The sequence below is a fragment of the Hemitrygon akajei genome, chromosome 10 (assembly GCF_048418815.1).
Source record: "Hemitrygon akajei chromosome 10, sHemAka1.3, whole genome shotgun sequence".
NCBI lineage: Eukaryota > Metazoa > Chordata > Chondrichthyes > Myliobatiformes > Dasyatidae > Hemitrygon > Hemitrygon akajei.
Window position 1 is genome coordinate 173,758,504 of NC_133133.1, and position 25,475 is coordinate 173,783,978.

Here is a 25,475-nt window from a genome sequence, read left to right on the forward strand (position 1 = left end):
TCAGTAGTATTTATTTAATTTTTAAATGTGCACTAATTGTCTTCTTTTGTGCATTGGTTACTTGTCAGTCTTTATGTATAGTTTTCATAAATTCCAATGTATTTTTATTTTCCTGTAATTACCGGAAAGAAAATAATTTTCAAGAGTGAACGGTAATATATACACCTTTTGATAATAACTTTGAACTTGGTCGGAGACGAACCCAACGTCACAGCGCAACTTGCCCAGAAGCCCCGCCCTTACTCCGATGCCACACCCAAGATGACGGCTCCAATCACATCACCACTAACAGAGAAGAATGGCATCGCAGAACAGACATGCGCTTACGTTGGCCGCCAATAACGCATGCGCATGTTTTGGACAGTCTGGTGACCTCTGACGTAGTGCGTTGATGGGGTCACGTACCGTACAACAGCGCCGGTTGACAGCGCCGTTTGAATCCGGTGAGCTTGCGGCCGCTTCGGCTTCAGTAGAACCTGGGGAGGAGAACGGGTGGTATGAGGATGAGGGGAGGGACATGCAGGAAGGGAGGAGGAGATAGGAGCGAATTAAGACAAGGAGGGGATAGTGGTGGGAGCTGGTGGAGAGGGAAAGGTGATGAAAGGGGGAACATGGAAACGAGGAGGAAGGGAAGGACAAGGAGGGAACTAGATGGAGGGTAGTAGAAGGGAGATGAATAGAGGGTACTGAGGGAAGAGGAAGGAAAGTTGAGGGATGGGGACCTGAGACGCAGAGAGGGAATCTGTGAAGAGGAGAGGATGTTAACTTGAGATGGGATGAGGGCAGGAGATTGGGGAGAACCTTAGAAGAAGGAATCGGGGAGGGGGTTTGAATGGAATCATTGGCTGTATTTAAAGCTGAGATGACTTCCTCTAGCACTGTGTGTTGATAGTGTTTTGATTAGTCAGGGTATCAAAGGTTACAGGACGAAGGTAGGAGAATAGGATTCAGAGGGAAAATAAATAGCAATGATGGAATGGTGGAGAAGACTTGATGGGCCAAATGGCCTAATTCTGCTCTTATGCCTTTTGGTCTTAAATGTTTCATTCAGGTAATTCTAACCCCTGCTCCCACCTGCTAGGGTAAACAAATGCAACCTCTTCAGAATTGAAACAGAGCATCTTAGTGAATCTCTACACCCTCTCCAGTGTGGCTGTGGAGATCACATGTACACTAAAGCATTGTGAATTGTGTAATTTGCATTAACGACCAGCACAATCTGAGGATGTGCGAATGTTGTCACATACATTCTAGCACCGATATAGCAGGTGTACAATGTTCAGCTGAGCAACACACAGCCCGCATACAACAAGCAACATTAACCCTCACCTCACCATCACTCCACCCTACTCCAGACCGTAGTACTCCAGCTATGGTCTACCCAATTTTTTGTGCAGTGGCACCATTACCTCCCTGATCAGGTACTTAGATAATCTAACTAATATATCTCATGTGGTTTCTTCCCAACATTGACAGCTTCTGGGGACCTTTGGATTTAAATACTGCAGTTCCCCTGTTATTTAGTATTTGGCCCTACTAAGGGGAAGGGTGGAGTGTCGGGGACGTACAGGAAAAGTTATGGGGAAGGTTGAGATCAGGGTGGGTGGAGTCTCAGTGAGAGGGATCAGAAGACAAAACACAATGTGTTTGTGTGTGGAGGGGGTGTAACCAAGGTGGAGATTAGATTTGGTGTAGGGGAGGGAAAATTGGGGTTCAATTTATAGCTTACTGTTCAATTTGGGTTTTTTTTTTAAAGGATGCTGTTGGTCTGCAGACCTGGATCTTGTTCTGCTGGAATGCTTAGTTGCTTTTTGAAATATTTATACAAGGTTAAGCTTGGCAGAACAATTGGAGTGACTTCCAAAAAGGTGTGTTCGTGCTGCATGAGAACATGATCTTCAAGAAATACCAGAGCTGTGAAGAAAATGCTGAGGAACAGGAATCAGTGAATTGGCTTGGAATTGGGCTGTGATTCTGTGCTCTGTCCTTTGGTCTGTTTGCACAACTTTTGCTGTTTTAAAACAATGAAGGAGACCAGGCGAATACTGTAACATTAATGTAGGAAGTGGTTCCATTTTGCAGCAGTTTCTGTTCTCTGATGCTTGATGCTTCTAGTTTAGGAGTTTCAGTACTGTTGAATGAAAAGTGTTAATGGTTTTATCTCCATCAGTGCAATCAAATGTTACCTTCATCTTACTCAAGCATTAAAATTAATGACAGAAGAGTTAAAACCATCAAGAGTCTTGAAAACAATAGCTCTCCAGACATAATTTTTTAATCTGCATTCAGCATTTAATTTAGTTTAAACTCAAAACATTGCTGGGTGTTGGATTTTACCTTGCCTGGGATTTTGCCACTGAGGTTACATACAGTAACAGGTATTTTAACAGAATCCTCTGGCCCTTCAAGCCATGTTGCCAGCAACTTGCCGATTTAACCCTAGCCTAATCACAGGACAATTTACAATGACTAGTTAATCTACCAACCAATATGCCTTTGAACTGTGGGAAGAAGGCGGAACAACTCTGGGGAATCCATACAGTCATGGAGAAATGTACAAACTACTTACTTTTGATAAGGGTGATTGAAGGTAGAGCAGTGGATGTTGTCTATATTGAACAATGAATTCTGGCACCTTGATCCATTATAGCGTTGTGCTGGCTGCTACGCTGTACGTAATGTCTTTAGACGTTCCAGTGTGTTTGTCACACCTACATTTTTGTAATTGGAGTCTCTGTCAGCAATCTTTCCACAACAAACAATGAAGACCAGATAACCTGGATTTTGATGCTATTTGCTCTTTGAAGAAGAGCCTTGAGAGCTTTTTCATTCATCTCAGTGGAAATGAGGTGTGGGCTGAATGCTTTACCCTCTGATAGTGAACAACTTCCTCATGACTGCACTGCAGACTGTTGAAGTCTCTGTGGTGCTATGTCTAAGTTAGAAGGCAGCTCTAGATTGACATTTAGTCCTGACGAAGGGTCTCGGCCCGAAACGTCGACAGTGCTTCTCCTTATAGATGCTGCCTGGCCTGCTGTGTTCCACCAGCATTTTGTGTGTGTTGCTTGAATTTCCAGCATCTGCAGATTTCCTCCTGTTTGCTCTAGAGTGACAAGTATGGTTTCCAAACAATTGCGCTAAAATGGGCTAGTAGCTTGGCAAACTATTGAACAAGTTCAATAGACTGTTGACAAATAATTTTCATTAAAAAAGGTTACAGTTTTTTTATTTGCAGTGGATTAAAAAAAAATCCTTAATTTCACATATTTATTATACCCCCGGCCATTTTGGTTCCCTTCAGGTCCATGAGAACAGCAGCAGCTACATATCTTCCTCTGGACTTGTACAGTCGGCCCTCCTTATCCGTGGGTTCCACATGCATGGATTCAACCAACCGTGGATCGGGAAAACCCAGAAGTTCTCTCTCCAGCAACTCGTTTGAGCATGTACAGATTATTTTTTTCTTGTCATTATTCCCTAAACAATACAGTATAACAATTATTTACATAGCATTTACTTTGTATTAGGTATTATAAGTAATCTAGAGATGATTTTAAAGTACAGGCAGTCCCTGGGTTATTAACAAATTCCGTTCCTGAGTCCGTCTTTAAGTCGGATTTGAAGTCAGAACAGTTACATCTGGTATTATTTAGCATCAGTTAGTCAAATGTTTGTCTTAGTATATAGTATATATTTTACCTTTCTATGCATATAAAACACTTAAGAAAAGTATGTATTTCAATAATTAAACCACTGCGTTGCTTAGATATAATTGTAGCTTTCATCGGGGTAGGGCCTTTCACATGCTGCATTAAAATTGTTCCAATCGTTGACCGACTGTAGCCTAAAGCTTTTCCACTGTCTGATGGTACTTCAGCTCTTTCTGATCACTTTATTACTTCCACTTTATTTTCAATCGTGATCTTGATTATTTTCATGAACAGAAACACTGCTGATTTAGAGCTGTGCCTGGTCCACTGCACTGAGACAGGTTAAATAAGGTCCGGGGTAAATGGTAGGGCATTGAAGAATGCAGTAGAACAGAGTGATCTAGGAATAATGGTGCATAGTTCCCTGAAGGTGGAATCTCATGTGGATAGGGTGGTGAAGAAAGCTTTTGGTATGCTGGCCTTTATAAATCAGAGCATTGAGTATAGGAGTTGGGATGTAATGTTAAAATTGTACGAGACATTGGTAAGGCCGAATTTGGAGTATTGTGTACAGTTCTGGTCACCGAATTATAGGAAAGATATCAACAAAATAGAGTACAGAGAAGATTTACTAGAATGTTACCTGGGTTTCAGCACCCAAGTTAAAGGGAAAGGCTGAACAAGTTAGGTCTTTATTCTTTGGAGTGTAGAAGGTTGAGGGGCGATGATAGATGTATTTAAAATAATGAGGGGGATAGATCGAGTTAACGTGGATAGGCTTTTTCCATTGAGAGTAGGGGAGATTCAAACAAGAGGACATGAGTTGAGAGTTAGGGGGCAAAAGTTTAAGGGTAACACAAGGGGGAATTTCTTTACTCAGAGAGTGGTAGCTGTGTGGAACGAGCTTCCAGTAGAAGTGGTAGAGGCAGGTTCAGTATTGTCATTTAAAGTAAAATTGGATAGGTATATGGACAGGAAAGGAATGGAGGGTTATGGGCTGAGTGCGGGCCAGTGGGACTAGGTGAGAGTAAGTGTCGGCATGGACTAGAAGGGCTGAGATGGCCTGTTTCCGTGCTGTAATTGTTATATGGTTAATAAGGGACTTGAGCATCTGCGTTTTTTGGTATCCGCGGGGGTCCCGGAACCAATCCCCCGCGGATAAGGAGGGCTGACTGTACATGTGTCTTCAGGACCACCTAGTGACTTTTTGAGAGATTAAAAGGTGCCGTGATCAGAAACCTTTGGGTGTCCCAGTGAAAGAATCACTAAAAATTAATATGCTGGCTCAACAGCAGTAAGACAAAAGTTATGTGGCCTTTACTGCATAAGGATTTGGATTCTAGCGTGCTTCAATTATACAGAGCCCTAGTGAGATTCTGATATGGAGTGATATCTGAGAGATTGCGTGCTGATCGATCATTCCTACCTTGGGAACAATATTCCTAAGATGGAGAGAATGAAGCAAAGGGTCGCTAGGTTGATTCCCAGGGCAGTGGGCTTTTCACAGGAGCCAGGATTAGCCTCAGGAGAAATTGACAAGTGTTCAGCGTTAAGGAGCTTGAGAGGGTAGATGCAGGGTTGATGTTTCTTTTGGCTAGAAGTATCGAATAGTGGCCACAGTGACAAAATAAATGGCCAGTTATTCAGGACGAAGCTGAGAGAAACTCCTTCACTCAGCATGATGAATCTACTAGACAAGTGGAAACTGAATTGCTGTTAATTTTAAAGACAGATCAATAAATTTTTAGCTGGGGATTTAAGGTACAGTAAATGGGATTAGAACGTGAAAGTGGCACTGGGGTAAAAGATCGATCTTGATTCCATTGGACAGCTGGCATGACCTACGTGCTCCTGTTTATGTTATTTGGGCCAAAATCCCTACTGATTAGTACTGTGTAGGTATCTCTAACATGGACAACAGTTCAAGAAGGTAACTCAGATTTTTTTTTAGAGAAACTTAAGAGATGTCATCACTGTCCTCATCACCTCTGGAGATCTCTGAACTACAGACTTTTGTCTGCATATCTTGACTCTATTTTGTACCCCTTAGTTCATTCCCTTCCCACCTCCATTTATGCTTTATATCAATTCAACTTTCAGCTTCCTGGTCCTGACTTCCTTATTTTTACGTGTCTGGTCTCTGTGCACTTCCACCTTCCCCTTCTCATCTGTACTCGCCTACCTACCAGCTTGTGTCCCTCTCCCTCCCCTACCTTTTTATTCTGGCTTCTGTCTCTTCCTTTCCAGTCCTGATGATGAGACTTGGCCTGGAATGTTGACTGCTTATTTCCCTCCACAGGTGCTGCCTTCTGAGTTCCTCCAGCATTTTTTTTGTGTTGCTCAAGATTTCCAACACCTGCACAATCTCTTGTAACTGAGTTTTTCATCTGTAACTGCAATTGATTAATGATGTATGCACTGGCATGGCAACTACCTATGGATGAGTAGCAATTTTAGACATAGAACCAAAGGACACTAGCAAATAGGTATGGCCACCAGGCCCCTCAAGCCTGCTCTGCTTTTCAATATGATCTCGGCTGGCCCATGCCAATCTCAGTTCCTTTTCTGTGTTGACGCCTCAATGAAGATTGGTGCATGTTCTCCTGACTTCTCTTTCCTGATGTCCACTATTGCATACCTGGACTTGCTGATGTTGAGTGCGAAGTTGCTGTTGAAATGTTCTCACTCCTATGCACCACCTTGTCTATATTTATCTATCCTCTAATATTTATTCCACCTTAAATATATCTAATGATTGAGCCTCCACATCCTTTGGGGTGGAGAATTCTGTGATACCCTCAGAGGTAATTTCACTGTACCTCACTTTTAAATGACTAGCCCATTATGTCGTAATTATGTTTCCCTGTTCATGACTGTGTAGACATAAGCTAATGTTACAGCAGGGGTTCCCAACCTGGGGTCCATGGCATTAAAAGGGTTGGGATTGGAACCCCTGCTTTAGAAGGTGTGCATCATCATTGTGTAGCTAGTATAAAATATTCGTTTGTGTGGATAACATCTTGAATCTCTTTTCCACTCTGTAGTAAGCGGCCTCTGGTCTCCCTGCATTTGTGACTGTTGGACTTCTGGTTATTTGTAATGAGTATGCTGGCTTGGTCATGGTCCTCAATTCAGTGCTGAAGTTGGTTCAGAGGCAGACTTACACCTGCCTGTCCCACCGATATGGCCTTTACCTTTGCTTCGGAGGAATAGTGCTCATGATTGTGTCTGCCTTCCAGTTCGGAGAGGTGGGTAACTAAACTATTATCTGGGAGTTTGGCTGTTCAAAAGGTGCTACATTAGAAGCTAGATGAAGGAGCCATGAGGAGGTGAAAATAATTTGAATGGATGATGCTGAAGGCGGGTTTATGGGAAAGGGGACAAATTGGACCAGAGATGAGAGCGGGTAACCGAGGGTAAAGGTTAACTGAAATTAAAAAGTCAGCATTCAAAATTTTGGGTTGTAGATGTTTATTCCAACATTTGCTCCATTTGATGCTGTTGATGTGGCCTTTTTAAGGCTAAATGTAGACTAGGCAACCTTCAAGCTGCTTCACAAATACTTCCAACAAAAACTTGGTGATCCATATACACTGACAGCTAAATTAGTCAATTACAAGTCAGAAAGTATTTAGTTTCCCTAAGGACCCAGTAGAGTTAAATTCTAGGCTGTTATTCAGATGATACTGAACTGTGTTTGGAAGTGTGTGTTAATAAAAAAACAATTTACATTTATTTTTTAATTTTATTTTGTTTTCATAGGTGTTCTTGGAATGGAGTCGGGATCAATATCATGTCATGTTTGATTCATATCGTGACAATGTAGCAGGAAAATCATTTCAAAACAGGTAAAAGTAAAATCAAACCCTCCTTGATTACTGGTTTAGAGCATTAGAGTCAGAGACATACACCACCACAGAACAGAAACAGGCCCTTCCACCCATCTAGTACATGCCAAGATATTAATCTACCCAGTCTTATCAACCTAAACCCGGACCATAACCGTCCCATCTGTGTCATTATCCAAACTTAACTCTGATAACTCTGAACATCCTCTACATAGCACCATCCAGAGACAGAGAAGCAGTTTCAGCGACAGGTTACTATCGATGCAATGCTCCTCAGACAGGATGAAGAGGTCAATACTCCCCAATGCCATTAGGCTTTACAATTCTACCGCCAGGACTTAAGAACTTTTTAAAAGCTATTATTAATGCTTTTTGAGATAGTGATTTAGATGCATATCATATTTTTTACTGAGTTAAGTATTGTATGTAATTAGTTTTGCTACAACAAGTGTATGGGACATTGGAAAAAAAGTTGAATTTCCCCATGGGGATGAATAAAGTATCTATCTATCTATCTATCTTCTGGTAGTTCATTCCATGCTCATACCCACCTCTGAATGAAGGAGCTCCCCCTCAGGTTCCCCTTAAATATTTCACCTTTCACCCTTAACACAACCTCTAGTTCCAATCTCACACACAACCTCAGTGCACTTACCCTATCTATATCCCTCAAACAGATGGCTTTTGTAGGGGGTGACCATAGTGTAGCAAAACTAATAACCTTGTATCCTTGAATCTTCTGTGCCAAACATTTCTGGTCCACTGGATGGTGCATCTATTAATATCTCAGAATCAGATTTATCATCACTGGCACGTGTCATGAAATTTGTTAACTTAGCAGCAGCAGTTCAATGCAATACATAATATAGAAAAAAAAGTAAATTACAGTATACTTATTTTGAATAGATTAAAAATCGTACAAAAAACAGAAATAATGTATATTAAAAGTGAGGTAGTGTTCAAAGATTCAGTGTCCATTTAGGAATCGGATGGCAGAGGGGAAGAAGCTGTTCCTGAATCGCTGAGTGTGTGCCTTCAGAGAGGGGATACTCTCTGGAGTTCAGAAGAATGAGAGGGGATCTTATAGAAACATACAAAATTTTGCTAGGGATAGATAAGACAGAAGTTGGAAAGTTGTTTCCATTGGTAGGTGTGATTGGAACTAGGAGACATTGCCTCAAGATTCAGGGGAGAAGATTTAGGATGGAGATGAGGAGAAACTGTTTTTCCCAGAGAGTGATGAATCTGTGGAATTCTCTGCCCAGGGAAGCAGTTGAGGCTTCTTCACTAAATATATTTAAGATACAGTTAGATAGGTTTTTACATAGTAAGGGAATTAAGGGTGATGGGAAAAAGACAGGTAGATGAAGCTGAGTTTATGGACAGATCAGCCATGATCTTATTGAATGGCGGGGCCGGCTCGATGGGCTGGATGGCCTACTCCTGCTCTTATATCTTGTGATCTTGTGTGTTTTTGTGTTCAGGCTTCTGTACCTCCTACCCGATTGTAACAGTGAGAAAAGCGCATCCCCTGGGTGCTTGAGGTCCTTAATAATAAACGCTGCCTTTCTGAAGATGTCCTGGGTACTTTGTAGAACAGTACCCAAGATGGAGCTGACTAAATTTACAACCCTCTGCAGCTTCTTTCGGTCCTGTGCAGTAGCCCCTCCCCCCGCCGCCCCCATACCAGACAGTGATGCAGCCTGTCAGAATGCTCTCCACGGTACAACTATAGAAGTTCTTGAATGTATTTGTTGACATCCCAAATCTCTTTAAGCTCCTAATGAAGTATAGTTGCTGTCTTTCCTTCTTTATAAATGCATCGATAAGTTGGGACCAGGTTAGGTCCTCTGAAAATTTGACATCCAGGAACTTGAATCTGCTCACTCTCTCCACTTCTGATCCCTCTATGAGGATTGATATGTGTTCCTTCGTCTTACCCTTCCTGAAGTCCACAGTCAACCCTTTCGTCTTACTGACGTTGAGTGCCAGGTTGTTGCTGCAGCATCACTCCACTAGTTGGCATATCTCACTCCTGTACGCCCTCTCGTCACCACCTGAGATTTTACCAGCAATGGTTGTATCATCAGCAAATTTATAAATGGTTTTGAGCTGTGCATAGCCATACAGTCATGGGTATAGAGAGAGTAGAGCAGTGGGCTAAGCACACACCCCTGAGGTGCACCAGTGTTGATCGTCAGCGAGGAGAAGATATTATCACCAATCCACGCAAATTTGGTCTTCCGGTTAGGAAGTAGAGGATCCAATTGCAGAGGGAGGTACAGAGGTCCAGGTTCTGTAACTTCTCAATCAAGATTGTGGTGTTAAATGCTGAGCTATAGTCGATGAACAGCATTCTGACATAGGTGGTTGTGTTGTTCAGGTGGTCTAAAGCCATGTGAAGAGCCATTGAGATTGCGTCTGCCATTGACCTTTTGTGGTGATAGGCAAATTTCAATGGGTCCAGGTCCTTGCTGAGGCAGGAGTTCAGTCTGGTCATGACCACCCTCTCAAAGCATTTCATCACTGTAGATGTGATTGCTACTGGGCGATAGTCATTAATGCAGCTCACATTATTCTTCTTAGGCACTGGTATGATTATTGCCTTTAAGCAAGTGGGAATTTCAGCCTGTAGCAGTGAGAGGTTGAAAATGCCCTTGAATACACCTGCCAGTTGATTGGCACAGATTTTCAGAGCGTTACCAGGTGCTCCATCAAGACCTTCTGCCTTGCAAGGGTTCACCCTCTTTAAAGATAAACCTAACATCGGCCTCTGAGACAGAGGTCACAGGGTCATCAGGTGTAGTAGGGATCTTCACAGCTGTAGTTATATTCTCCCTTTTAAAGTGGGCATAGAAGGTGTTGAGTTCATCTGGTAGTGAAACATTGCTGCCAATTATGCTATTGGGTGTATTGTCACTGATGCATGTTGTCTTGTGACAGCAGTACACTATCATACATAAAATATACTGTGACTTATAATGAGAAACATTAAAACTAAATGCAAAAAGAGAGGTAAAAATAGCGAGATAGTATTCAGAAATCTGATGGCAGAGGGGAAAAAGTTGTTCCTAAAATGTTGGGTGTGTGTCTTCAGGCTCCTGTACCTCCCCTTTGATGGTAGTAATGAGAAGTGGGCATGTCCTGGGTGATGAAGATCCATAATGATGGATACCAGCTTTTTTGAGGCATTTCCTTTTGAGGATGTCCTCGATGCTGGGGAGGCTAGTGCGGGAGCGGGTTAAATTTGCTATACTCTGCAGCTTTTTTGATCCTGTGCAGTGGCCCCTTCATGCCAGATGATGATGCAACCATTGAATGCTCTCCACAGTACATCTGTAGAAATTTTCTAGTCTTTTGTGACATACCAAATCTCTTTAAGTTCCTAATGAAATATAGCCGCTGGTGTGCCTTTGTAATTGCATCAATACGTTGGGCCCAGGATAGACCTTCAGAGATATTAACACCCAGGAACTTGAAACTGCTCACTCTTCCCACTGCTGACCACTTAATGAGGACTGGGCTTTCCCTTTCTGAACTCCACTATCAATTCCGTGGTCTTACTGATATTGAGTGCAAGATTGTTGTTGCAACACCATTCAACGAGCCGATCTGTCTCACCCTTTTATGCCACCTTGTCACCTTATGAAATTCTACTTACAGCAGTTGTGTCATCAGTGAATTTATAATGGCATTTATGCTGTGCCTCACCACACAGTCATGGGTGTAGAAAAAGTAGAGCAGTGAGCTAAGCACACATCCTTGAAGGCGCCAGCGTTGATTCAACACATTTTTAATTTACTTAGTTTTAAGATTTATATTGTGATATAATAAACATAGCAGTCAATCCATTAAGTTTAAAAGAAGCATTAGAAATGGGGTCCAAGTAATTCGAAGCAAGGATGGATAAGAGATCCAGTGACTTAGATGCAGAATCACTGGGATTACTGAACAATGGGATAAAAGGTTATCAGAATTTTATTGTACTATTTGCTTCAGTACTGACATATGTAAACCCATTCCATATCTCTTGTTCATTTTAGCTAATGGGCTTATCACAAGTTTTATTGTTTGCTCACTTGAGGGGACTTGTCAATTTATTCTAATAAACAAAATGTGGTCTTTTAGAAACCATGTTATCTACGTCAGAACACGGCTTATTGAGGGCTGTACAGAAGAGAGAATGTGAACCTGTTGAATGAATGAGGCCTCCGTTGGTTAGGGTTGACTATGGATGTTGCATCCTAGCTGTCTAGACACACAAGCCTGATTAATAAGATATGAAGAGCAAGCTGTTGCTCATGTAGCAAGTTCCCCCTCTCCACACATCTTATGAACCCAAAGGAACGGCAGAGACTGATACAGTTTGGCACCAGCAGCTTTGGAGGAGTTGCCAGTCAGCGTTGAACTCAATGTAGGACTGCCTTAGGGACTCCAGCTCTGGAGTTTTTTCTTGGGATTTACTTCCAAAGCCTTCTCCATGACTGGATGAGACTACAAGGCAGTGAAGGTTTGAGATTAGAGTTCTCCTCCTTCTAGATGAACTGCCAACCACAGTTTACGAGCCCCATCTGCCTGAAGCAACTGGTTTTAAAGCACCAGTAACCTTCTGTCAGTAGGAATGGTTCTGCCGGGTTTGGTAACTAAGCCACACATGAAGCTGGACTTAGTTGTCAGAAGTTAACTGAGTTGCACACCACTGGGAGCGTTTAATAGGTAGTGGGAGCTTGTCCCCACTACCACTCCTAGCTATAACAACCTTAAAGGAACCAAGTGAGCATATTAATGGAACATAAAGTGAACTTTTAAAGCAAATAGTTGCATTTGTGTAGGAATTACAGCTCCAAAAGGGCCACAAACTTGTGGTTTAGAGGCTCATGTGCTTCAATGACCCAGAAGGCTACGTTGGCTGAAGTCGAGGCTTTGTGCTTTGACTCTTGGTTGTGTCACACATGCCAAATAGGTCAAAGGGTAGAGGCCAGATTAAGAGCGGTCCACCAGTCCTCCGGTTTCAAGGATTCACCTCAGGGCTAACAACCCAGATTGATCAAACAAAGCTGTTACAGAAACAGCAATAAAAAAATCCTATATCTGAGTGTGACAGTATTCCTGAGTCTCCACCTGGGACTTGCATGGCTGACAGTAGTGAAAACAGAGAGGAAGCTACTGGCACAATGAAGGAAACCCTGAACATTGCCAAGACAATGACCACAGTTGTTTTCTGGATAGACAGACTGAGATGGAGGACCTTTATTGCCGTCTGATACACCAGCAGGCGTAACGGGTAGTAACTAAGAAAGAAGGAATTCAGTGGGTTGAACAGTGGGGGAGAGGGAAGGAATTGACAACATTTTAGATTGAGACTGTCAGGACTGAGAACAGAGAGAGAAGACAGCCAGAATAAAGAGAAGAGTGGGGACAGGTCTTTCAGAAGCCAGTAGTGATAGGTGGACCAAGTAGGGGTGATGGGCAGATGGAGCCAGGTGTGTGTGGCGGGGATGTTGGGAGAGGAACCGGACACTAGATTCTGCAATCTGCAGCAACAACCTATCTGCTGGAGGACCTCAGTGGGTTCAGCAGCATCTGTGGGAAGCAGATAGTAAGGAAGTGTCGTTCCTGCATCAGGACAGAGACGGGAGAAGGCTAATATAAAAAGGGGAAAGGGGGAGTGATGAGGCAGGAGCCTAAGGTGATTGATGGACTGAGGAGAGGTGAGGGCTGATGGGTTGATCAAACTAAGTGGGGAGGAGAAAGATATAATTAGGAGGCAGCAGTTGGTTGACAGGTGGAAGCAGACAAAAGAATTTGTGTATTTGCATTTAAGTAGCTTCTTACCTCCAAACCACCCAAACTAGTTTGCAGTCAGTCCTCATTATCCAACAAATTGCTCTCTATCAATTGGTATATAAGCAAAAGCTCCTTGTGTGTAGATATGTGTTTAAAACAAATGTTTAATCATTGAAGAGTCAATTTGTTTAAGTAAATATCTGTTTCTAAACCACTATTATTGATGGTTTTCTGCTGTGTGGATTCTAACAGAAGGGAAAGGGGTGGAGGGTTCTGACCTGGGTGCAAGTCAATTGGACGAGGGAGAATAGCTTAGGACACAACTGCACAGTGATTTTTTGAAACCAATCCTGCTTGTAAGCTTCAGTGGAAATCATTTGTTGGCCAATATCGTTTCATTTTAGGTGTTTAAGCATTTTAATGTGTTTATTAATTTAGACTGATTCCATGAGGACAATTATAAGGTACTCTTGTGCTCATTTGAAGGTTGGGTTCGGTAGGAAGCAGAAGGTCATTTGTAATATTGTTGATTTTGTTGTATGTGCGAAGTCCATATCCTTATTCATAGAGCCAATTAAGTAATTTTGAAGTGGAGGCAATACTGTAAGAAGAGGATCTAATTAACATGTGAAAGTCTCCATGAAAAAGCATTGTGGTAATAACATCACTAACGTAGCTTGTGGCCATCTGAAATAAATATCGGGCAAGATATTTGAGAGATTCCCTTTGCATTTCACTAAAGTACAACTGATTCTTTTCCTTTGGAATGGAGCTTAGTATTTTGTAACTCAACACCTTTGATTGTGGATGGCTTCTTGAATGCTGTGCTGGAGTCTAAAACTTCTACTCTGAAACTGGGTGGGACTCTACTTTCAGCCTTCAGGCTAGAGTTGGTTAGCTACTACTGAGCCATTTCAATTTGTGGTAGCTTTGATTTATGTGTCAGTATATTCAAAATAACATGGTAGATTTGGAGGTTGTATGGATGGGTGGTACCATAAATATTACTTCATACAAGTATGTGTGGAATTCTTGAAGGAGTGGTTAAGAAACATGGAGCCTTGCTGAACATTTGACTCTTAATATCTGGTTTAGTGAGGAATAACTCTTAAATCGAGTTTGTTGAAATGCTTCAAATAAGACATTGGGGTTTATTAATATTGAACTTATCAAGTCAGTTTTACTGTAATGTAGCAACTTTATAGCTGCTTTGAGGAGAGGAAAGTGTGAGGTTGTACTGCAAGGCAGGACCTCTGTATGGGTCTCCAGCTTTCAATTCTTAGGAGTGAACATCAAAAGGGGGATCCCTTGGGCCACCACCAATACTTCCATGATAGTAGGGAAGGCTCAGCTGTGCCTATACAATTGTAGGAGTTTAAAGACAGCAAATCTGCCTCAAAAGCTGCTGGTAAACTATTGATGTGTGATTGAGAGCATACTGCAGTATGGTATACTAGCTGCCACAAGATCGACCAAAAAGCATTGCATCAGGTGGTCAGGACTGCACAAAGCATCGCTCAGACACAGCTATCAGATAGGGAAACCATCTACAGCTCGTGACATCTACAGTGGGCTTGCAAAACTGGGATGGACTCATCCCATCCTCCCTCCCAGTAATCACCTGTTCAATTTCTTACCATTTGGCAGAAGATACAGAAATATCTCTGCACAGACATCCAGACCAAAAAACAGCTTTGTCCCCATGGCTTTTCTGCAACTGAACAATAACCACCCCCCCCCCCCCCCATAGTCCAAAGGCATTATAGACAACCTCTATGTGCAATATATGGGTATGTGCAATATTTGGGTTTAAATGAGACAGCTACCTTCCTTTGATATCAGAGCTCTTTTTTAAAATCTTAGATTTAATTCTTGATGCTATTTTATATTTAATCATTGTATTTTTATAACATGGGTATGTGCAATACTTAAATGGGCTGCGACTGTTTCTTTTAATTTTAGATTTGATTGTTTTTAATCCAGTTGTAATTTAGATGTCATTCTAAATAACTCGGACATTATTTTAAATGTAGTCATTGTGATTTTAGTAATTGAATTGACAGTATGTTGTGACTGAATGGAGTAGCACTGCAATCTGTTTGTCTTTAGACTGAACTGAAATTAACAGTATACTTTTTTATTACCATTTTTGTTATACTAGGTTATGTCTACCAATGCCAATTGACGTGGTATATACGTGGGTCAATGGTACAGATCCAGGTTTGCTAAAGGAACTGCAAGAATTAAGGGAGCAGATGAAGAAAGACCAGCATAAGCTGAGGTATATCTTTCCTTCAACTTTTTAAACATGCCTTTTGACATTTTATTGCAAATGAATGTATTATTTTCACTGTCAGTGTTTCTGCATAGATCTAGGTTTGTGTGGCAGGTCGGTACTGATCTGAATGCAATAGTTCCTACTTATGTTCATTCCATTAACACCATTTTCTTTCTTTTAGAGAAAGTCTTGGAAATGTCACAGAAGCTACTATGAAAAGGTAACTTATATTTTAACTTGTTTTACCTTACAGACATTTTATAATGTTAAATTTTGTCTCTTGGTTTATATTATTTTAGGTAAGGAAGCAGCTGAGACATCTTTGTATATACCTTGTCACTGTGAATATTTTTCACGATAGTACTAGCAGTAAGATCATTTGTAAAAGTAGTTATATTTTGTAGGATGTTTTGCTTATTTTCAAATGCCATAATGATGCTAAGTGATATCAAGTCCTTTTTAACCTTGCTGTTTTCAGAATGTTTTGTAAATACATACTGTAGTTTACTAATGACTAACTATGTGACTAGTTGCTTGCACCTTTTGAGACGGCATGAACAGGGCCTAAAGTCGATTGGTTTAGGATAGGCAGGCTTTATTCTTAGTTCAGCTGAAAGCTAGAAAAGTTCTCATTTCATAAACATAAGAGATTCTGCAGATGCTGGAAATCCAGAGCAACACACATAAAATGCAAGAGGAACCCTGCAGTTGAGGCAACATCTATAGAAGTATAAAGAGTTGACGTTTCGGGTCAGAACCCTTTATCAGGACACTTCTTCAGTCCTGATGAGCGATCTCTGCTCAAAACATCGACTGCTTATTCCCCTCAATTGATGCTGCCTGACCTGCTGGCCTTCAACATATTGTGTGTGTTGCTCAAAAGTTCCTATTTTCTCATTTGAATTAAAACTTTAAGCTGTGGGGATCAAAATAGATTAGTGCATATGGATTTGAAGTGGGCACTTCTCTCCTGGAGTGGAGAATGCTTTACTTTTCTAAAGAATATCTTGACTGGGAGGTCTTTGATTTACCAAGTTCTTTAGAGGTAGAAGCAAGCAAATCTCTTTGTTGATTGGAAATTGAATTGAAGCTGCCTGCTCCAAAACTGATCATAGCAACAATCATTTATTTAGGACTGAGGACACTAAGCAGTGAGTCCAGTAATTGCTTTTAACATGACTACAATAAATGCGGTTTTGTTTATTACAGTGAGAAGCAACCAGAATGTTTGTTATCGCACTGTGTAAAGGGACCCATGATCGTTTTGGATCCAAGTTTACCAGCAAACATTACGGTCAAGGAGTTGCCTTCAGTCTTCCCTCACTTGCGTGCTGTAAAGCATCTGTTTCAAATACCAAAGCTGAAAAGCCCATCATCCAATATTACTGTAGTTATGTTTGATAATCAAAAAGAGGGTAACTATAACACAACTTTAAACCATATATTTGGTAAAGTAGGAAGTTGATAAAAATTGTTGGCATTTTATTATTTTTTAAAGCTATAAATCATCGAGAAAATGGATGTTAAGTTAATCTTTGAGATATTGGACAGTGTAGGAGAAATTTTTTCAAAGTTCTAAAATTGTAGAGTCCACTGTGGTTGAAGCAGAATGTATGTGAATGAGATTGTAGTTTTGCCCATTATATCAGATCTTGTGGAAGTGTTCAAAGGAGAGTTCTGCAGAAGATTGGTCGGTTGGTTTATGGCTTTTGTGGGATGTTGCTTTGAATGATTATCTCCATGATAGCCATGACTAAACTTTGACACTAATTTATGTGAATTGTTTTTGGTTTATGCAAAATTTGGCTTGCTAACTTCTAAATTCATCTGTGAAACTTGTATTGGGCCATAAAGCTAATTTAATACAGGTACTTGAGCAGGTCCAGGCACGATTCATATAATTTTATCTCCACACAGAAATGTAAAGCATTAAATTACCAGTGACCAATGTTAATTTCCCTCCACTGTCGTACCACCTTCCTGTGACATGGATTTCTCCAGGTGTGCCCACATTCCAAAGATATATGGATTAATAAGTTAATTGGCCATGTGTTGTCACTTTCAGATAACCAATGGGATAAAATTTTTCATTTGGTAAATATCTCTTCAATTTGTGCCTGTCACTCCTTGATACAGTTCAAGGTGTAGTGCATTGGGCCCATATGTCAAAGGACAAATTAGCCTGTATTTTTTCTAATATTAATCGCATTTGTGACAGATGTAATATTGAGGTGGCTACTTTAACACATGTTCTGGTCTTGTATCAAATTAGATAATTTTTGGAAAGAAGTCTTCAAAACTTTGCCAAAGGTTCTGAATTGGGATCTACAACTGAATTTACTTACAGCAATTTTTGGGATCATTCCTTTGGAAGCAGGAGATATTCCTGCTTCCGCTCAACGGATGATAGATTTTACAACTTTATTGGCTAGAAGAGCCATTTTGCTTAAATGGAAGGATTCTAATCCAGCTACTGTTATTCATTGGCTTGCCTCCATTATGTCCTGTTTAAGTTTAGATAAAATAAGAAGTTGGACATTTGATACATCCTCTAAATTTGAGGAAACTTGGTGACTTATGGCCCTTCCAGTTACCTTTTTGAAGTTTTGGATTTGATCAGAAAGATTTTCCTTTTTTTTGGCTTTCACTCTCAGTTTGAGCTGCCTAGTTCTTTTTTCTTTATTTTAATAAATGTTTTGGGGTTTTTTTTACTGTTTATGTCAATTATAAAAGTTTCTTTATCTTTTTTTTCTTTTTATGGATAAGAGGAGAATCAATTACCTTTTTCTTTATTATATACTATTAGATTAATACTTTGATCCTGATAATGTTTATTTTTCCTTCATTCGAACAGTTATTGATGTAGATATTTGTGATAATTCTCCGTGTGTGTGTGTATATATGTGTGTGTGTGTGTGTGCATATATATGTATGTATATGTATATATATATGTACTTTTTTATTTAACTAGTAAAAAGATTGATAAAGGAAAGGAAAGGCCATGTGTAATTGGGCGGAGAGGGCTCGTTGGGTCAGAAGAGCCTGTTACCATGCTTTGTCTGCAAACAAACAAGTAATGTAATGGTTGTATTAAGAAGCAAATAAAGCTTTATGCAGTCAAAATGTATTATCGATAAATCTGCATGAGTATAATATTCAATATTTCTTTTAGTGGATGATGCCCTTTTAACAACACGAAACCAAAATGATAAACAATTGGCGTGGAGAGGTTATCTGGTATGTGCTTGTTTTCATATCTAATTCTTGGAGCAATGCCATATTGTTATTTACTTAAGTAGGTTCATGCTTACAGTGCTTGCTTAAAAAGCTTAAGCTATTACAGATTTATTGAGTATGCCCACAAGAAAATGAACCTCGGGGTTGTTTTATGGTGACACATACTTTGATAAGTTTACTTTGAAGTATTGTATTCTAATAGTTTTGAAACCTTGCTAAATATTGTGTTGTATTGTGGACATCCTATGTTGATGCCAGAATGTGTGGCATGTTAATACAACTGACACATTTCATCATCTTTTGATGTACATGTGATAAATAAATCTGAATCTGAACTGATTACATGGACCTGAATATGATGTGAATGAATTGTGATTGAGGTCCTGCAATCTTATGCAACAGCTCACTGGAGGAACTGTATGAAATGAGCAGCCTCTTGAGGATGGAAGGAATTATTGACTTTTACACAATTCCTTTCCTCCCACAGTCACTGCTCAACCCACTGAGTTCCTCCAGCAGATTGTGTGTTGCTCCAGAGTCCAGCATTTGCAGTTTCTTATGACTCCTATCATATTTTGTTAGATTTTGAAGAAGCAATTTGCCAGTACAGTCTTTGCAAAGCATACACCAGAGAAGCATGGATAACTATTAGTAGGTCAAATATGATGGCAGAATATAGTATTAATGGTAAGACTCTTGGCAGTGTGGAGGATCAGAGGGATCTTGGGGTCCGAGTCCATAGGACGCTCAAAACAGCTGCGCAGGTTGACTCTGTGGTTAAGATGGCATATGGTGTATTGGCCTTCATCAATCATGGAATTGAATTTTGGAGCCGAGAGGTAATTTTACAACTCTATAGGACCCTAATCAGACCCCACTTGGAGTACTGTGCTTAGTTCTGGTTGCCTCACTATAGGAAGGATATGGAAACCGTAGAAAGGGTGCAGAGGAGATTTACAAGGATGTTGCCTGGATTGGGGAGCACGCCTTAAGAGAATAGGTTGAGTGAACTAGGTCCTTTTCTCCTTGGTGCGACGGAGGTGACCCAATAGAAGTGTATAAAATGATTAGGGTCATTGATTGTGTGGATAGTCAGAGGCTTTTTCCCAGGGCTGAAATGGCTAGCACGAAAGGGCAGTTTTAAGGTGTTTGGAAGTAGGTACAGAGGAGATGTCAGGGGTAAGTGTTTTTTTTTAAATGCAGAGAGAGGCGAGTGCATGGAATGGGCTGCCAGCGATGGTGGTTGAGGTGGATATGATAGGGTCTTTTAAGAGACTCCTGGACAGGTGCATGGAGCTCAGAAAAATAGAGGGCTGTGGGTAATGCTAGGTAATTTCTAAGGTAAGGACTTGATCAGCACAGCTTTGTGAGCCAAAGAGCCTGTATTGTGCTGTAAGCTTTCTGTGTTTCTCTTAATTTATTTTATTTTTGGTGTATTTCACATTAATATAGTAAGACCATAACTCATAGGAGTGGAATTGGGCTATTCAATCAACACCGGTTTATATTCTGACTGAACCCCATTCTTCTGCCTTTCCCTGTAAACTTTCGCACCCTTACTAATCAAGAACCAATCAATCAGAGCTTTAAATATACCCAATGATGGCCTTCACAGCTGTCTGTGCCAATGAATTCCACAGATTCACCAAACTCTGGCTAAAGAAATTCCTCCTCATCTTTTATTCTGAGGCTGACATCCCTCCACACTATCCACAATGACTGAACTCATCATCATATGAAGTGTTAAATCTTTGATGACCTTATCAGCCTACAACTGTATTGCCCTGATGTGTAAACATAAATAAACTAAAAGTTGAAATAATGCTACAGTAAGGCTTTTGGGTAGATGAATGCAGAACTTGAGCCAGTTTCATTGTACCTTGAGCTGCACTTGGTCACTTTATTAGGTACAGGAGTGGAACCCAGTGCTACTGTCACCGATCCACTCAAGATTCAACGTGTTGTACATTTAGAGATACTATTCTGCACACCACTATTCTAACACGTGGTTATTTGAGTTACTGTTGCCTTCCTTCTTATTGAACAGCGGAGGAGGCTCGACGGGCCAGATGACCTACTCCTGCTCTGATTTCTTATGTTCTGTCAGCTTGAACCAGTCTGGCTATTCTCCCCTGTCCTCTCTTTAATAACATGCTTTGATCCACTGTTTGCTCATTGGATGTGTATTTTTATTTTTAGCACCATTTTTTTGTAAACTCTAGAGTAGGGGTTTCCAAACTTTTTTTATGCCATGGACCCCTACCATTAACCAAGGTGTCCATGGACCCCAGATTGGGAACTCCTGCTCTAGAAACTGTTGTGTGTGAAAATCCCAGGAGATCAGCAATTCCTGAGATACTCAAACCACCCCATCCAGTACCAACTATTATTCCACAGTCAGAGTAACTTAGATCACATTTCTTCTTCATTATGATTGGACTGAAGAATAACTGAACCTCTTGACTACACCTGCAAACTTTTGGGTATCGCATTGCTGCCACATGATTGGCTGATTAGATATTTGCATTAACGAGCAGGTATACCTAATAAAGTGGGCACTGAATGCATTTTACAGCTCCGTTAGGGAGATGGAAGTTATTTACACCTATTTTGTACAACAAAATAAAATTTGCTGAGCATATTTTTCAATTAAAAACCAGTTTTCGCCAGTTACATGAGAATTGTGAATGCATGAATAGCAGTGAGAGTTTTCTGTAACTCTACACAATTAACAGCAAGTAACTGTTTTGTCTAGACCACAGATAAAGACTCTCCTGGATCCATTCTAATGCAAAATCTTGCTTTCTTGAGTGGTTTTCCAGCATCCTGCAAAGAGGAGGAACAAATTCGAGCCAAGCTGCCACCATTTATTGCAGGCAAAATGAAACAGGTAATATCTTTACAATTGTTTTGAATCTTAAGGGAAATGTGTTATTTCATTGATTGCAAAAGGAAATCAGACTGGTACTAGCTCAGTATTCCATGGGAACATAAGAATAGAAAGGAGCAGACTGTGTGGCCCCTCAAGTTGCTCAGTAAATTCATCAGTGATTTGGTTTCGGCCATAGTCGTCATTCTTTATGTAACCCATAATGCTGTATATCCTACTGGTTCAAACTTTGATCTCAGCCCTGAATATATTTAGTGATGTGATTCAAGTGCTCTAGTAGAAAACTTTCACAACACTCTAGCAAGGTTCTTCCTTGTTTTCATTGGTGATTCTTTTTCTGAAAAATTTCTCTTAAGCTTGATTTCACTAAGAAAAGATGTGCTGGGAATGGAGAGGGTCCAGAGGAGATTCAAGAGAGTGATTCTCAGAATGAAAGGGTTAATGTATGTGGAATGTTTGGCTTTTGGCTTGTATGCACTGGGGTTTAGAATATTGAATGTCATTGAAACCTATCGAATATTGAAAGGCCTAGATAGAGTAGATGTTGAGAGGATGTTTCCTATAATGGGGGAGTCTACGTCCAAAAGGTGATGAATCTGTGGAATTCATTGTCACAGGGAAGTCATTGAGTGTATTTGATTAGTCAGGGCGTCAAAGGTTATGGAGTAAAGGCAGGAGAATGGGGTTGAGAGGGATAATAAATCAGCCATGATGTAATGTTGGAGCAGACTTGATGTGCTGAATAGCCTAATTCTGCTCCTATGTCTTATGATCTTAATTAAAAACTAGTTAAAGTGATTTGACTTTGTTTCCAACTTGATGGTTGATCAGACTGGTTGTTTTAATGCTTGCTTTCAGCAAACCTGAACGTCACTAAATTATCCTGAATCTTCATTCAATTGTTATGGCCTTCCAAAACTTATTTCCTTTCCCCGAATTCTTTTCTGATTCCCCTCATTATGTTTTCAGACGTACTCCAGTACAAAGAAATTTGTGACAATGTGTCAAGGTCGGTCTGTCCTTCCTACACCTTTGACATGGTTCGTTTTATTTTCATGTTAATTTCCACCATCATAGCTTGCTGGGTGAAACTTGACCAATTAGCTACAAAACCACTTGCATATGTTTCTATTTCGCCAAGGGCAATCTGTGGTCTTTCTACTTCTCCACTATAGATTGATTGTCCATCACAATCTCATTGGAAGACACTTTATTTCCTACATGGATCCTTGCCTCCTAATTATCTTGCTTGTTTTGGACATGACTGATTTCAGCCACTAGATGGCACTCTGCACATTTTCACACAATCTGTGCTCGGGGTTAATATTAGATAGATAGATAGATAGATACTTTATTCATCCCCATGGGGAAATTCAACTTTTTTCCAATGTCCCATACACTTGTTGTAGCAAAACTAATTACATTCAATACTTAACTCAGTAAAAAATATGATATGCATCTAAATCACTATCTCAAAAAGCATTAATAATAGCTTTTAAAAAGTTCTTAAGTCCTGGCGGTAGAATTGTAAAGCCTAATGGCATTGGGGAGTATTGACCTCTTCATCCTGTCTGAGGAGCATTGCATCGATAGTAACCTGTCGCTGAAACTGCTTCTCTGTCTCTGGATGGTGCTATGTAGAGGATGTTCAGAGTTATCCATAATTGAACGTAGCCTACTCAGCGCCCTTCGCTCAGCTACCGATGTTAAACTCTCCAGTACTTTGCCCACGACAGAGCCCGCCTTCCTTACCAGCTTATTAAGACGTGAGGCGTCCCTCTTCTTAATGCTTCCTCCCCAACATGCCACCACAAAGAAGAGGGCGCTCTCCACAACTGACCTATAGAACATCTTCAGCATCTCACTACAGACATTGAATGACGCCAACCTTCTAAGGAAGTACAGTCGACTCTGTGCCTTCCTGCACAAGGCATCTGTGTTGGCAGTCCAGTCTAGCTTCTCGTCTAACTGTACTCCCAGATACTTGTAGGTCTTAACCTGCTCCACACATTCTCCATTAATGATCACTGGCTCCATATGAGGCCTAGATCTCCTAAAGTCCACCACCATCTCCTTGGTCTTGGTGATATTGAGACGCAGGTAGTTTGAGTTGCACCATATCACAAAGTCCTGTATCAGTTTCCTATACTCCTCCTCCTGTCCATTCCTGACACACCCTACTATGGCCGTGTCATCAGCGAACTTCTGCACATGGCAGGACTCCGAGTTATATTGGAAGTCTGATGTGTACAGGGTGAACAGGACCACCGTGTCAGACCTACAGTCTCCCATATTCCAGCATATGGGATTTATTGTTTCACTATCTAACCATAGTCACAAGTTCTTTTTGGAAAAATAGTTAATTAACTCTGGCAGCAGTACAAGTTAGAATTTAATTTGGCCATTAATAAAGTATGATCAAGGTTCAACATATGTTAAATCTCTCCTGCACAGTGTGTCAACAGTGCATCAGTTCTACATGTAACACAATGTATGGTACAGAAGCAGGCCTTTCAGCCCATGATGTCTATGCTGACTGTACCAATCCAAACTAATCTAATCTGTACAGGCACGACTGCTACTTTCCATCTTAAATTGTGGAGGTACGAGGGATAAATTGGCTGTGGTAGATTACATTAGTGAGAGTGATGGTGGGTAGATAATGATTAATATTTGAAGATGTTTGCAACAAATATGCATTGCTTTAAAATACTTCTGGAAAAGTGGGCCAATCATGGATTACAGAGGAAATTAAAAGGTATTAAATCTAAAGATTTGGTTTATAAAATTGCTAGAATAATCAGACTAGGGACATCTTAAAAAATCAACAAAATACGATCAAGAAATTAAGAAAGTGAAAATAATGTGCGTAAAGTAATAAGATAAATATTAGTAAAAGTTACTTTAAGTATATATTTAATAAAGGCCTAATGAGGATAAATGTGGTAAAAGACAGGAGAATTTACAATGGAGAGTAAGGAAGTGGCAGAGGAATTAAACTAATGCTTTGTCAGTTTTAAATAGCAGGATCTTTCTAACTGTATGACATCAGGCAGTGTACAGGGAATGGAGAGAGAGGCATTGTGCAGGCAGAAGAGATGTGGCATCATGTTCAGAGCAGACATTGAAGGCTGAAGGGCTTGTTTGTGTGCTGTATTGTCCCATGTAAGTCATTTACTGCAATACAATATTTTATTCCACCTTTAAAATTCCAGCTGAGCAGAAGCACAATTTGCCTTTGCAACAGTTATTTAATTACTAATGTAAAGATGACACGGGCTAATTGGAAATTGTTTGATCATTGCTCAGGATTTTAGAAATTTGATACTTGATCCGTGTATTCTCTTAAATGGGTCTATGCATTTCAACAGCGTAGTATTGGAAATTCAAATCAGGCTTGGCAGAATATCAGTCAGCCAATGCTGGGGTCATCTTTCAATTGTCCTGGCTATTCTTGACCTCTTTCCATGAAAAGCCTCAACAGACATGCTAGATCTTTAGGCCTTAGCGAAAGGAATATTTTTAGAGTATTATCTAAAAGTCATATTGAACATAGGATGGCATTAAATTATTCTGTTTGTGGCTTCCCAATGAACTTGAACTTGATGCAGTGAATGTTTCCAAACTTGTTTAAGTAGTTTCCTACTTTTGTGAATAATGCCTGAATGTTTCTTTGTTCTGTTCTTCCACATGCCATGCAAGTTTTGTTTAATTCATATTGTCTCTGCTATAATGCAAGTTATTTTGTAAACTGTCAGATTGGTTTATTTGTTTTATTGAAATTT

The 25,475-nt window shown here is 40.3% G+C and overlaps 1 protein-coding gene across 2 annotated transcripts in view; it reads left to right on the forward strand.

Annotated features, from left to right (window-relative positions):
* Positions 1-373: 373 nt before the first annotated feature.
* Positions 374-25,475, forward strand: part of gnptab (N-acetylglucosamine-1-phosphate transferase subunits alpha and beta) — a 68,948-nt gene continuing 43,846 nt past the window's right edge. Inside the window, exons 1-9 of one of the 2 annotated variants that reach the window (XM_073059755.1) lie at positions 374-443; positions 3,302-3,446; positions 6,695-6,898; positions 7,413-7,498; positions 15,447-15,566; positions 15,745-15,783; positions 16,773-16,978; positions 18,736-18,800; positions 21,556-21,690. In XM_073059755.1, coding sequence (XP_072915856.1) covers positions 6,770-6,898; positions 7,413-7,498; positions 15,447-15,566; positions 15,745-15,783; positions 16,773-16,978; positions 18,736-18,800; positions 21,556-21,690 — 780 coding nt within the window. In that variant the 5' untranslated portion in view covers positions 374-443; positions 3,302-3,446; positions 6,695-6,769. The remainder of the gene's footprint in view (positions 444-3,301; positions 3,447-6,694; positions 6,899-7,412; positions 7,499-15,446; positions 15,567-15,744; positions 15,784-16,772; positions 16,979-18,735; positions 18,801-21,555; positions 21,691-25,475) is intronic. The other variant, XM_073059756.1, reaches the window with a different exon arrangement.